Here is a 15228-nt window from a genome sequence, read left to right on the forward strand (position 1 = left end):
GACTTTTTTTCATGGAAATGTACTTTTTTCTATCTGCAATGGCCGTCATGCATTTATGAAGTTATCATAGATATATGTTTTATTAATTATGAAAACACTTACTATGATTGTGGTAGCAGAAGAATGTAGCTGAATTGTTAACAGAAAAAGTATATCATCTTACCACTATTTGACTACTGTATGGTAAGGTTTATTTTCTTATTTTCTTTTCTTAATTATTTTAATGTAAAAACAAAACAAAACACAGTCACCTTCCTGTATTTCTGGAGAAAATTGTGATTCATCAGGGTAATTTCTGATTGCTCCATTTTGGAATATTTTCCACTGGATTCTGCTTGGCAGGTAGAGATGATGAAGTCTGCATCTGCTTGTCAAAATCAGCAATTAAAACAATCCCTTCTAGTTAGTCAGATGTGTTGATATGAATTTAGAGTTATGTGATTCATATAGACAATTCCTTTGATTAAGATTCTCCACAATGTTACAAGATGAAATTATAAAATGCTGTAGATCAGTAAATGATTTTGAACAACTACTGACTTCTCTTAGATTTGTTTACCATGATTTTGATGACTGAATAAAAAACATGACAACTTGTGATTTTTATACAGTTATCTCAAAATGAATTGTTAATTATTCCAACATTTATGGATCAGTCTAAAAGTAGTTAACATCACCTTTCCCAATATCCCAAAGAATAAAACTACAAAAAATTATTAAATATACATATAGGTACACTCAATGCCTCTTCTGGCCTCAGAATGGAACCTAATAAATCATCATTCCACTCTGCCTGCAAAGAAATATAAAAGGAAATATTTAAGTCATAGAAATCTGCAATGCAATTACCTGGGTGATTGTAGATTTGAATTATGGAAAATAACAAAAGACATTTACTTGCTGTGCACAGGTTGCTGATACGTGAGTCATTATGCAGACCGGACTCTGTAGACGGAGTAAACACTAGCGGTGGGAATCTTTAACAATCTCACGATTTGATTCCAATGTTTGGAGTCACGGTTCAATTCAAAATTGATTTTCAATTCAAAACGATTATTCACAGTGATTTCTGTTTTAATCTATTGTGTGCAAAATCCTCGTGATCTGCTGTAGTCTGCTTCGCAAGGCAGAATCATAGGGTCTTTTTCACATTTATTAAGTTCTAAACTAACTAATGACCAATCAGTGTGTAGCATGACGTACGTTGGCTCAGTTTATTTGCAGAGTTCCCAAAGGCTCAATCTTCATTTTGCAAATGTTGCACTTGATGAAGCTCATGTCTAGCTCGGTCTTCCCGGGCATTCGGTAAAAAAACAAAATGAGTCCAAATGTTTACCTTCAATGAAGACGGAGCCAGTTGAATGTCTCGCTCTCTCATTTTTGTAGCCTCCTTCTTGTTTTGTTGCGTTTTGTGCAGGCCTACATTCCAGCACCGGCTGCTTGGTGCTGTCAGGATGTCCCATATCGGTACAAAATGGAGGCCGACAGCAGGCTTTAAAACATTGCTTAAAATAGATTCTGAATAGTAGTAAATGAGAATGTCATTTTTTATGCGAATTGTTTTATATTTTCGTGGAACACTCTATCTACTATCTCTCTATATTCCTCTCTCAAAAAATCCCCCAAAAAACCACAGCTGGTATTCATCCACACTGAAGCAGTATTTTCTAATTTACACATTTGAGAACCTTTTTCCATCACAGATGCCTTGTAATATTATTGAAGGAAAACGTTTTGTATTTATATAATATTTCCTCACTGCTTCTGCAGGAGGAAGAATCCGAATGTACAATCCATCAGTGGAACCTGCATTGAAGCAGAACACCTTGTGACCAGCAAGGCCTCAGAACCAGTTCTCTGTTACATCTCTGTTACCTCAGTTGTTTCTCTCTGTGGTTCCAGTTGTACTTGGAACTGGGAATTTCCGACTTTCCAGTCTGAAAAATCAACTGGAACACCCTCCGAAGCCAGATTTCCCAGTGGGAAACTCGGAGCGAATCCGACTAGTTAAAGCCAACTTTGTGTTTCAATATGGCCGCTCCTCCTTTAAACAGAAGTAAGCTGTGGAGGTGACATGTTTATTGTACAGGACACACATGTAAAAAAAAAAAAAAAAGCGTCTAAATTCAATGTGTTAGCGCCTGCATAATAAAATTAGAAATGTCAGTTAACCTGTCAAAGGTTTACGAGTCATGACGTCATCATTTGCCCTTTCTCTCATTGTTTAAAGAGACAGTAATCATTCTGTATGCAAACTTATGATCTCGAAGACGTTAATATACATCTCCGCCATATTATTTCTCTCATTATTGTGGCTGTTAGCAAATAGAAATAATTTAGGTCATTCTAAGCGAGCTAAAAACATGAGAAGTTTGGTCAGATTTAACTTCAGACGGTGAGAAAATAAGGATGTTTTTTTTTTGGTTTGTTTGGTTTGTTTGGTTTTTGTTCGGTGTATGTAAACTTGTGGCTTTAGCAATGTGCGCAGTCTCGCCACATGGAGGCGCCGCTGGCTCACATTTCTGCGTCCCAACTCGTCTGACAGTCAAAAAAAAAAAAAGAAAGAAGAACTAGTCGGAGGGGTTGGGGGGGCTTTTTTGAATCCCTGAGCTGCGGATGTAGAGCACCCAGAGCGGGCTGTGGAGGAAGCAGGCGGCCGCCCCCCTGAATGGAGCTCACCCCACAACTTCTCTTCAGCCGCCGTTCCGCCGCTCAAGCTGCGGCAACACATCTCTCTCTAGGATTTGCTTGTTGTGACGAGCCGGACTGGACCTTTACTACTTTCGCGACCCGCCGACATGTATTCAGCGGCGCTGCTACTGATGCTGGCCGTCCGGATCTGCGCAGACAACCTGGAGCGACCAACAGGTAAAGCAGACATGGCGGAGAGAGATTGTGCTGGGAAAGTCTTAAAGTTCGCACTGAGGCTAGAAAGTCACTTTTACCTGCCCGTGTGTCAGGCGTAGCTGCGATCATTCCTCCTCTTAAAGGTTTGGGGGTCTTGAACTTCAGTCTGCTGATTGTAAATGAGCTGTTTGCAGATCACTGGGCTGCATTCGATTTGTCATTGGTGCCATCATAAACATCACCATCCTCGTGAGATATGAGAAAGTTCCTCACTTTTAGGTCTAAGAGAGGAATCTGTGACATAAAAGTGGAATGTGCATCAGTAACCACAAAGTTGCCTGTCAGAAAACATTGGTAGAGTTCTCCCTCAGTCAGTCTCTTAGTGATTTTTTTTATTATTATTTATTATTTTCTGGAAAAGATCTCCTGACATTCCTTCCTCTGAATGATTTGGAGTCTTTGTTTTGGTCTTCCTGAAGCAGGATGGAGGTGAGAACACTGAAGAAGCTCAATCAGTGATTAGTTATTTGTTTATTAGCTGTTTCCAGTTCCAAACCAAAATCAGATGAGCTGAACTAATAACCTTTAGTAAAACACTACTAAAATATTTGAAGGAAACAACAAACTTAAAAACGTATGATGTTATCTAATTGAAAAATGTGCTGAAAATTATTTCTACTGCTGAGATTTTTTCAAGTTTTTTTTTTTACCATCATGAAGAATTGATATTTATGTTAGACAAAGAAAATAAACAACTAATTTAAGTAGTGCTTATTGCTCTGGGTATGGTACCTTTTTGCTGCAGCCAAAGACATGCTCTTCACTTGCAGACTGTAGTCTAAAACCAGCATTACTAAATAAAAGAGATAGGTGGCGCTCTTTCAGTCTTACCAACATATTCCTGCTCACTTTGTTACCACTAAAGATGTCCAAATGTGTCCAGAATGTGTGATTGCTCAAGAGCTTTTGTTACCTCGGTGCCGCATTGTCAGCTGATCCAGACGTGTGGGGGCGTGTGTTTGTGTGTGTGTGTGTGTCAGTCGTACTCTGACAGACGCTCAATGTTCAGAACAAGGGATTTGGGGCTACGACAGTACCTGGCATCCACAGAGCCTGCTTCAGACACGACTTCTAGTCCTCTCCTTGTTCGCCTGTGGCTGCTTTGACATTAAATCGCTGCGACACATTGTGACAATTCCTGAATTCCTCCAAACGTTATCTTCTGTGGTTTTGAAGAGAAGTGCCCCCAGTGACATGGCTGACAAGTGAAAGTGTCAGCTGTTTTTTTTTTTTTTGGTTGTTTTTTTTATTTATTTCTTTCCTTCTTCCTTTGTGACGTGGGTTATAAATATTCTGCCACATGGATGTCAGTTCCATGATGAGCAGAAGCAGCTGCTGAACAGACCAAGCTAAACCACTCCCTGCTCCACAGGATCTACTGGGCTCTACTGGGAAGAGTTAATGTAACAAGCAACCTTTCAAATGAATAGGGTTGCGGGAAAAAGGACTTTGACACAGCTTGGCGTGGATTTAGCTCCCTTTGTGGAGGTCAAGCTCTGTCATCAGACGCAGACACTTGATGAAGATGATTAGCATGAACAGAATAGGTACGGAAAGAGCTTCGTTTCTCTGCCAAACCTCAAGCTAAAATCTGACAAAATCAAACCTGGACACAAAGTTTTCCCCACACCTTGTTAAGTCATGACAAAGTTCAGGCTGTTTTATTGGTAGGTTTTTGGTTTACCAACACAAAATGTAGTAGAATTGCGAAGGCCCACGTTTAGCTGCAGTCACATGCATGCCTCTGTCAGGTTGGTGTTTCTAGATGCTAAGATAAGGAAAGGTCATTTTATTTATATAGCACATTTTCAGCAACAAATCAATTCAAAGTGCTTTACATGAATTAGAAGGCAATTCAAGAAAACAACAAACCAAAGGAAAGAGCAAAAGAAAACAAAAAAAAGCATAAAACTACAAATTAGTTCCCTATGTTTAAGAATGAGTAGTCCGTAGGGGTTTCTCCAGATTCTTGTTCTGATAAGACTAGATGGCACTTTCTAAGTTTGTTCTAGAATTGTAAACTAACAGGAGTTTCTCTAGGTCTTGCTCCAATATTAAAAGTTTAACCCTAACATTTCTATCCATTCTGTTTAGCAAAGTAGCTCAAGATTAGCCAGATTAGATGGAGAGTTTGATGCGAATGAAACAAAATCATAAAGCTGCAAAAATCTGACGCCAATCCACTGTTTTCAGTATTGCATGAAGGAAGCCAGTGTCTTCAGAGGTTTTTGTGTGGTTTCCTATAGTGGTTCTTGGTGCAGCGCCACCACAGGCGAGGAGGGGGAACAGGTTTTTCAAAGGGTTTGGTTGGTTTGACATAGAGCAGAGTGAAAGAGAACAACAGCAGCTGGAAATGGAATAAATGTTGCAACGTTAGTTTCCAATCCAACTGAGACTACCGTACTATCAGGTGTGAAAATGCTCTAATTTTGGAATGAAATCATGTGAGTCAGCTTCAACATGCAGTCCCACACACTGAGTGAAAGTCGGATAAATCTTAGAATACACTCAGAACAGGTGGTGCCACAAACAGGTGGTCTGCTAGAGTGGAGGGGGGCGGGGGGTCTCTGCATTTAGCAGTGTGGATCCACCTCAGCATTATTTTCACACACACACACACACATACAGCTCTCAGGAGGCAAACGTGGGGGTGTGACTGGAGAAAATAGAGTGTCTTGTTGCACAAAAGCTAATGATGAAATTGGACGTTTCTGGAGAAAATAACGCACGTCTTTAGCAGAACAGTTATGGTTTGTAAAATAACCGGATAGTGTATTAGGCTTTCAGCGTAATTATAGAATATGATAATGAAATAGCACAGAAACAAAAAAATGGATTCAGTACCAGGAAGTAAAGCTGATCTGTCCATATTGTTCAGCAGACACATCAGAGCCTGCAGAGCAACTGGGCTACGTTTCATACCCTGCATAGTCAACACTCCTGCTTTTATTCGGTTTGCAGTCGGATTACTGTAGGAATATGGATGCACTCACGCTGAAATGGATAAAATTGACTTAAATCAGACCACAAAGTGAAGTGCCGTGTTTTACTCGTCACCTTTCTCCTAAACGTAGCAGCAGCATTAGGATGGATGACACACACCAACGTGGTTTACCTCTATTAAAATGGATGGCATGGAAAACCCCACCCAAGGCAGGGTGGAGGTAAGTCAGGTCTGTCTTTGTTTATAATCCGACTCTCAGCCTCATCATGTGGAGTGATTGGTGTCTGAGATTTTCATAGGCAGCGTCAAACTCAACGGTGTTTGACCAAATGAAAAAAAGTGATTTAATCAGAAGAATGGAAATGTGTGTCTGCTAGCTTTCAGCTGATGATGCTGATTTGACAACAGTTTAGTCAAGAAATAATTCACCTCAGAAAAGTCTTTGCTGAGGCGTCTGAAGGACTAGTTTGGTAAGGTGTCAGTGTGCGCATCCTGAGGTCAGATTTTCTATACAGTTGAATAGAAGAAGAGAAGTTCTGATGGTTTTTGTATGTATTTTGTGTAGAACGTCACAAGAGGTAATCGCGTCCTGCTAAAGTATTCGTACTCCATGAGTTTTTCCACATTTAGTCTCGTTGCAGCAACAAAGATGGACCAACAAAGTAGTGAACATTTTTGAATTTGAAAGGGGGAAAAAAATCTTCTGTTTAAACAAAAATAAACTTTAAAATGTAGCTCAAACAACCCTCAGATTCTATTAAAGTGCTACCATTTTTTAATTTAAAATTTTGGTGAAAAGACTTTTTCACAGGTTGGAGAAGAAACATTGAAAAATGTGCACCATTTTCATTCCACTTTATGATAAAGGTGTCTAGTATATCAAACTAGACTGATATTTGTGGTTGTAACAGGACATAATTTAACAATGTTCAAAAGATGTCAGTACTTCTGCAAATCCTTGTGTTCCATTTCCAAGAAGTAACCAAGAAAAGATCCAGACCTGTCATTGTTGAACTCTGACCTTGGCAACAGATTCTATCTTTCAGTCGTTCTCCCTGAACTGACAACAGTTTAGTGAAGAAATCTCTTTATCTTCTACGACGACGTGGCTGAGGAGCCGTTTGTGGTTCTGTGTGATCTTGGTTGATCCAATACCTGGCAGAGTGTAAATACTGAAGGTCAGTTTGTCCACACACTAAAACCGAAACAAGAACAACAGTTCCATTGTGTGACTAGCAGAATAAACAAACTTCAAATTGAAATGAATGCAACAAACTCTTCCAGTGTAGGTGTACCTTCTGAGAATTGAACCTCGAATAGCTTATAGCATCCTTATCTTCACCCTTTTGCCTCCCAACCCATCTGTCCTGCTTCTTTCTCTTTTAACAACTCGGTATGCACTTTTTAAACACGTTCCGTCTTCTTTCTCACTTCTTTCTCGCAACGATTCCTGCAACGGTGTTAATTTAGCTGTAGAAACAAACAGGAGCACCTGGGCCGACCCCTGCTCCGTTTGCCTTCTGAAGGCCGTGAAGTGAGCGTGGCGGGTCTCAGCCCGTTTGGTCTTTGCACCGTTTGGTAAATGCATTCACATGAAGGAAGTGACGTGGTCCTAAATGGGACAGAAGTGGCTGGAGCGTGTTTTTTATTCTCATGTGGTAACATGTTGGTTTGGTCAAAGATGACTTCAAGCACACATGTCGAGGATTTTGTGAAGTTGTGGGTTTTCAAAGTTCGGGAAGTTTTCTGCGGCTGACTTCGGACCCTAAAGAAGAGATTCTAAGAAAGGTCCGAATCAGATTTCTGGATAAAGTCAAAAGTTTGAAACAACTAAGGATGAGAAATCATGTTTGTTAGATTTGTTTACAACTAATGTGCAAGAAAATGTTCCCTTTAATACAACTCCCATCTTTTGACAGTTATTCACAGTTTCACCTTTTCGCAGTTTTTTTTCTGTGTTGTAACTCCAAATTATTTATATTTATATTTACATATACATGGATTTTTCTAGTAGACCATATCTAGAGTGCAGCTTCGGAAGCTAAAATACCTCACCACAATCCAGGGTTTCTCCCAGAAAACCTGCTAAGCCTGGTGGTCGGCGCTGAGGTGGTCCACCGTGTTTTTCTATTAGAAGATGTTAAGTAGACAGGAAATGTAAAAATATTACTGGATAATTATATGTTACGGGAAGACAATTAGGACAATTCCAAGGGCCCCTGACCAACAGGGGGTTCTCTACAATTTATTTACTTATTTTTTTTCATAGAAATTAAATAAATTGGGGCCCTGTCAATTAAAAAATTAATCATATTGTGTTTTCTAAAATAGTTTTTATCAGTAAAAATTAAATGTTAACACTCCCAGACCAAAAATCACACATCCATATTTACCCTGAACTCCCCTGGATCTGCATGAAATGATTCGTTCCTGTTTGGTGATGGTGACGATGTTCAGCAGCAGTCAGTGGAAGACAAGAACAACTGTGGCTGTTATTTTGCTACAAAATGTTTTTTTTTGAAAATCAGGGTTTCAAAAAAGATTGAGAAATAAGAGAAAGAAAAAATAAAGAGTGTCAATTTGTAACCCAGTTTTTCTCTGAGAGGTGGGTAGACTGTGTGAGATTATCAACCATTCAGCATAGTTAGCTTAGCTACAGACTACTGTTTGCCTCCATTTCACCAGCATTTAATGAATTAAGGAAAAAAATTACCAACATATCCATATATTGAACTTGTACCTTTTACCACTTAACAACAGATGAGTCAGTCAGCAGCAGCTCTAACCCGCATCCTTCCTGACCAGTCCTCTAATAAGTGAAATTAAAGCTTATATTAAAGTATGTAACTTTTTAAAAAAATATATTTTTTTACATATTTGTTAAAACTGTCATTATATTGTGACAGTACGGCATGAGAAATAATCTGTGAAAAATCTATTTCCTCTGCCTTCTTCCAGTGCTCTCTAGAAACAACCAATCAGTGGCAGGAGAGTTTTAGCGCTGTCAATCACAATCTTATGTGGTGCTGCTCCTCCTCCCTCCCCTTGCTCTGTTCTGTGCTGTATGTAGCGCAGCCTGTTGTAAATGCTCAGTCTGGTTAGCATAGCTACCAATGATGGTAGATAAACATTTTTCTTGTAATGATATGTTGTTTTTCCCCCATTAGCATATTTAGCAGTGAGTGAATGAGGTTGATTGACAGCGCTAAGACCCTCCTACTGGTTCTGATTGGTTGTTTTGGTCGGAACGTTGCATTACTTTAGCTAGCAATAGTAATTCAGGGAGCAGGTGGAGGAGATTGATTGTCTTCACAGATTATCTGTCTCATAACAAACTGGCACGACATGAAGACAGATTTAACAAATATGGAGAAAACATATTTTTTATTAAAGTTATATACTGCAGCTTGAATAAAATGCAACTACATAGCATTGTTTGAGTAGTCTGGATTGCTTTATGTATATTTTGCACGTTGCTTTTGACTGTTGCTCGTGGGGAGAGACATTTCAGTAATAGAAAAATTTTAAGCAACCTACTTGTATACTGTATGTCAATTGTTGTATGCAAAATTCATGAGCAGTAAATATTGTCCTACTATCAGTATTGGACCAAAGAAAGCAATGAAGCCTTTAAAGTTGTGATGCTTTTTGTGGGTCAAATAGACTGATAGATCTAGATAGATAGATCTAGATAAATGGATAGATAGATCTATATAGATAGATAGAGCTGTATAGATTGATAGGTCTATATAGATAGATCTATATAGATACACAGATCTAGATAGATAGATCTGTATAGATAGATAGATCTAGATAGATAGATCTATATATATACACAGATCTAGATAGATAGATCTAGATAGATCTGTATAGATAGATAGATCTAGATAGGTAGATCTGTATAGATAGACAGATCTATGTAGGTAGATCTGTATAGATAGATAGATCTAGATCAGGGGTCTCAAACTCCAGTCCTCGAGGGCCGCAGTCCTGCAACTTTTAGATGTGCCTCTGCTGCACCACCTGAACAGAATAATTAGGTCATTAAGGCTCTGGAGAACTGATCTACACAAGGAGGAGGAAATTAAGTCATTTCATTCCAGTGTTTTGTACCTGTGGCACATCTAAAAACTGTAGGTCTGCGGCCCTCGAGGACTGGAGTTTGAGACCCCTGATCTAGATAGATAGATAGATCTATATAGATCTGTATAAATAGATAGATCTAGATAGGTAGATCTGTATAGATACACAGATCTAGATAGATAGATCTATATAGATAGATAGATCTATCTAGACATACAGTATATGTATATTCATAGAGAGAGAGAGATATCTGTATATCTATCTAGATAGATCTATCTATATATCTAGATAGTTATCTATATATATCTACATATATATCTATATACAGTATGTAGATATATGTAGATATCTATATATATCTACATACGTAGATATATATATGTAGATATACATATACATAGATAACTAACTACAGTTAGTTTTAAAAGGCCTAAAGTTATTTAGGTTTAAATAATAGATAGATAATTTTTTTAGATACTTTTTCCCAATTTGTATAGGGAATATCTGTATACCTATATATACCTATATATCTAGATAGTTATCTATATATCTATATACATCTATATACAGTATGTATGTAGATATACAGTATATAGATACTGTATATAGATAATTTTTCCCAATTTGTATAGGTTTAAACTTCTAAAAGGCTCTTTTTGTTCCACATTGTTTACATTTTCTTTTTCTAAATCTCCCTTTAATTAATAAATGTGGTTTTGCCTTTTTTTTGTTTAGAATTAGAATTAAAAATCTTACAATGGATGAACATGAGTACTGATGTCCTAGCTTTTTAATATTATCTAAAATGTCCAATTAACAACAACAGTAACTCTTTTTCCAATTCCTTTTTCCAATCACTCAACCCACACTTGGCCCCACCCCGTTGACTTCCTGTTTTGTCTTTGCTCTGAGAGTACTTTCCTCAACAGATCGTTCTGGTATTTGAGTTTAGCACTTAGTTTACGATTTATGTCGAACATCTCATCAAGCTGTCTCATTAAGTATTTCTGTAGTTCAATGCTTCCCAATTCAGGTTCCTTCGATTTGGCCTGACACGTACACTTTGCTTGACTTGTGGAAATCACAGTGTCCTTGGAATAACACTGATTTTCCAAGGAAGTTACCTGTTCACCGTGTTTTGCCAGAACTGAAACATCTTGCCCTTTGATATGTTCGGCGAAGAAATTTAGGTCAATGCGAGGTTCTGATTCAGGGAACACTTTCCAAAATGTTTTCCTTCCTCTGCTGGGCAAAGCTGACTGATAACTTGGTTTTTCTGGCAGAGGACCGTTATTGACGTCACTATTTTCTGTCAAAAACGTTAGATCTACGCAAGCCTCTGACTCGGGGAAAGATTTCCATAATAGTGGCGTCTTCTTGATGCGCTTCATCTTTGATGTCTGTTTCTCCCCTTTTTGATCCATCTTCTTCTGTGATTTGGAGATGGATCTTTTTTCGGTGACCAGCTGTGTTGTAGAAATCACAGGTTCTTCTGTACAACACTCATTTTTCAAGGAATCTTCCTGATCACCTTCTTTAGGCAGAGAAGTGTCCTGCTTATTAACATTTTCAGCGCAAGACTTTGCCTTCTCTGGCATCTCCTGCAGTACGGAGATCGATTCCTGTTTGGTAACAATAGAAGCGTTTTGCGGTCCAGCACTTTCAGCTGAAATCCTTAGATCAGCGGGGGCATGTTTCTCCAGCCAGATATGAAACGGTATCTTTTTCTTCTTGTTGCACCTGGTGGTTGGTGGCTGTTCCTCCTCTTGCTGATCCAGTGTCTCCTGTGTTTTGGAGATGAAACCCTGTTCAGTGACCAGCGGTGTTTCCTCAGCGCAAATCTCTTTTTTTAAGGAATCTGTCGGATCACCTTCTTCTTCAGGTAGAGAAGTGTCTTGCTTCTTAACAATTTCATCGCAAGACTTAAAGGACTGTTCCTTCTCTGCTGGATCGATTGTCTCCTGCAGTACGGAGATCGATGCTTTTTTGGTAACTGGTGAAACATCTTCCATTCCAGCACTTTCAGCTGAAATCCTTAGATCAGCGGGGGCATGTTTCTCCAACCAGATATGAAACGGTATCTTTTTCTTCTTGTTGCGCCTGGTGGTTGGTGGCTGTTTCTTCTCTGCTATATCGATTGTCTCCTGCACTCTAGCGATGGACTCTTCTTCACTGGCCAGTGAATCGTTCTGCTTTTCGATGTTTCCTGCAGAAATCTCTTGGTCAACGGGGACGTGTTCCTCCGACCAGGTTTTAAGTGGTATCTGGTTCTCATTGGACTCACTCTCAGGTGTCGGTCTGTCCCCTTTTTGATCCACAGTCTCCTGTGTTTTGGCAATCGATTCATTTTCAGTGACCAGTGAAGCGTCCTGCTGTTCAATATTTTCAGCGGAAATCTTTAGCTCCTCAGGTGCGTACAGCTTCCACCAGACTGCAAATGACACCTTCTTCTTCTTGCGCTTGGGTGGCTGCAATTCCCTTTCGACAATGTTGTCGAATGCGACCTCTTCGACTCTAGGCTGGTTGGACTGCATTGTAACCTTTGCTTGTTTCAGGTTCTAAGATAAATCACTTCTCTAGAAACTTTGTGAAGATTTCACGTTAAGTTTGATGTCAATCTCCAAACGAAATGTTCACCAAACAAAGTTGAAAATCTTACTGTGAACTGCTAAATAAATTCTCAAGAGAAACGTATCAACAACGGCGGCTAAACGGTTGTCATGAAAGTAGATGATGTGAGGAACTTATATAATCGCTGGGGATGTCAGAATTCTGCTTTTGGACTAATATTGTGATGTCACATTGTGATGACACAGTTTTGTTTGATATTCAGAGCGGGCTTGTCTGATGAATTTTTATTAACATGGCGGATGCACGCGCAACCTGACTGCAGAAAGCGTCAGTGAGCTTTAAACTGTCACTGGTTGCCATAGTTACCCAACATTAACTTGTTGTTTTGACGCTGTTTAGCATGTTGTCAACGTAGCTAACCTAGGCTACTATAACTGTTTAAAACTGAGTGATAAGATAAGTTATGCTACCCAGGGGCGCCATATAGGGGGGGAAAGTTAGGACAATTCCAAGGGCCCCTGACCAACAGGGGGCCCTCCACAATTTTTTTTTTCATAGAAATTAAATAAATTGGGGCCCTGTCAATTACAAAATTAATCATATTGTGTTTTCTAAAATTGTTTTTATCAGTAAAAATGAAATGTTGCCACTCCCAGACCAGAAAGCACACATCCATATTTGCCCTGAACTCCCCTGGATCTGCATGAAATGATTCGTTCCTGTTTGGCGCACTTGACGGTGACGATGTTCAGCAGCAGTCAGTAGAAGACAAGAACAACTGTGGCAGTTATTTTGCTACTGAAAATTTTTTGAAAATCAGGGTTTCAAAAAAAATTGAGAGATAAGAGAAAAAAAAAATCAAGAGTGCCAATTTGTAACCCAGTTTTTCTCTGAGAGGTGGATAGACTGTGTGAGATGATCAACTATTCAGCATAGTTAGCTTAGCTACAGACTACTGTTTGCCTCCATTTCACCAGCATTTAATGAATTAAGGAAAAAAATTACCAAGATATTCATATATTGAATTTGTCCCTGTACCTTTCACCACACTTAACAACAGATAAGCAACAGAGCAGCTCTAACCCTCGTCCCTATGTTATTATAACTTATTGCTTTTTAGGCTGGCCAATTAAACTACTCCCCTTCTCCCAGATTAAATCTAACACAGAAGCTGCTAGAGTTGCTAACAGAGTTTTTAGCAGCAAGAGGGGCCCCTAAGTCAAATTCTGCTCAAGGCCTCATACAGCCTTGGACCAGCTCTGCATGAGTTAAATACGCTGCACTGCGCAGAGATGGGCAACAAACCGGAGATTTAATTTAATGCTGCTACTGTGGCTTTAGTAGCTCTTCCTTTTGGTGTCTGTTGAGTTTTTAACAAAGGAACACAGAAACTATTTTGGTTGGTCCAGTTTGTGGGACGACTTTCTCAGATCTCCGTGCTCATTAATTCTGTCTGACTAATTGGACAAAGCATTTGATATAATTTGATGCTTTGTAACTGGAAAATTTTATTATTATATTATTTATAATAATAAAATAATATGAAACCGCCGTGAAGCGTGACTCTGAGGCGAGCGTGAAACCTCCTCACCGAGTTGAACCTGCATTATGAGGTAAGCCTGGTTCTTTAACCAATAACAGCCAACAGGGACCACATACATAAACTTTATCAGCAGAGACAGAGCCGGGCGCTGGGCAGCGTGTTGAGATGGAAAATCTGCACAAAATTCTTTATCCACAAATATAAATCATTCTCACTGCTCGCTCAACGCACCTCTGAAAGCGCCACTACAAGCTATTCCTGCGGCTCACATAGAGCTGCAAAACCAGAGCTAACGCGGCGGGTTTTAAACTCTTACCCTAATCAAAAACTCTGGAAAGAAACATAATTCCTCACAGGGGGTTGATGTAAATATCAATACAGGTCAGCCTGTGTCCAGTTTGAGTGAAAGGAGGCGCGCGATCCTCACTGAGGTAAACTTAAGACATCCAGCTGGTGTGATTGGTCCGGCTTTAAATGCATAAACTATAAATCTATCTTCCATAAACATACCTTTTAGGAATAAATCTGCTCCGCCAGTGGAACGCTCAAAGCAACTGAGACGCTTGCAATCTGGCTTTAAAAAAAAAAAAGATAATTTTTTTTATTATTATTTTCCTAAAAACATAAACAAGAAAGGCTTAGCCTGGCGGTGGGGCCAGGTCTATAATACACTGGGGAAAACCCTGCAATCCTACCTGACATGCTATTGGTTGGGTTTTGCAAAGCAGCCAATTCATTGTCCTTGTTGCTGATTGGCTGATTGAAGACTGTTTATATTTGGTTCTGTGGTAATGCTAAGCTGGTTTCCATGGTGCATATTAAACTGTATTAAGATATATTTGGTGGTTGAAATATTAAAACAGGCAGCTAAAAGTGTCTAGGGGGGGTCTTGAGGTCTTTGAGGACAGTTGTGGTCCTGAAACTCCATTGGATGTTGATGGTCCAAAGCTGATATCAATATTTCACACCCTCCATTTTCTTTTTTTCAGAATTCCATGTATCAAAAAGGAAGTATCTAATCACAATAGTTATCAGTTTGAACAGTTCAATAGAATAATAACCCACATTTTGTGGAAATGTAATGCTTTCATATCCGAAAATTGAAACGGTCTTTTTGGTAAAATAGAACTCTTCACACATGAATTTAAATTTCACAGTATTAAATGATTTATAGTAGTTT

The 15228-nt window shown here is 39.0% G+C and overlaps 1 protein-coding gene across 4 annotated transcripts in view; it reads left to right on the forward strand.

Annotated features, from left to right (window-relative positions):
- The first annotated feature begins 2602 nt into the window (after nucleotides 1-2602).
- The window catches only part of ptprua (protein tyrosine phosphatase receptor type Ua), a 197328-nt gene continuing 184702 nt past the window's right edge, over nucleotides 2603-15228 (forward strand). For all 4 annotated transcript variants that reach the window (XM_032580837.1, XM_032580838.1, XM_032580839.1 and 1 more), the window contains exon 1: nucleotides 2603-2868. In XM_032580837.1, coding sequence (XP_032436728.1) covers nucleotides 2799-2868 — 70 coding nt within the window. In that variant the 5' untranslated portion in view covers nucleotides 2603-2798. The remainder of the gene's footprint in view (nucleotides 2869-15228) is intronic.

This window comes from Xiphophorus hellerii, chromosome 13 (genome assembly GCF_003331165.1).
Source record: "Xiphophorus hellerii strain 12219 chromosome 13, Xiphophorus_hellerii-4.1, whole genome shotgun sequence".
NCBI lineage: Eukaryota > Metazoa > Chordata > Actinopteri > Cyprinodontiformes > Poeciliidae > Xiphophorus > Xiphophorus hellerii.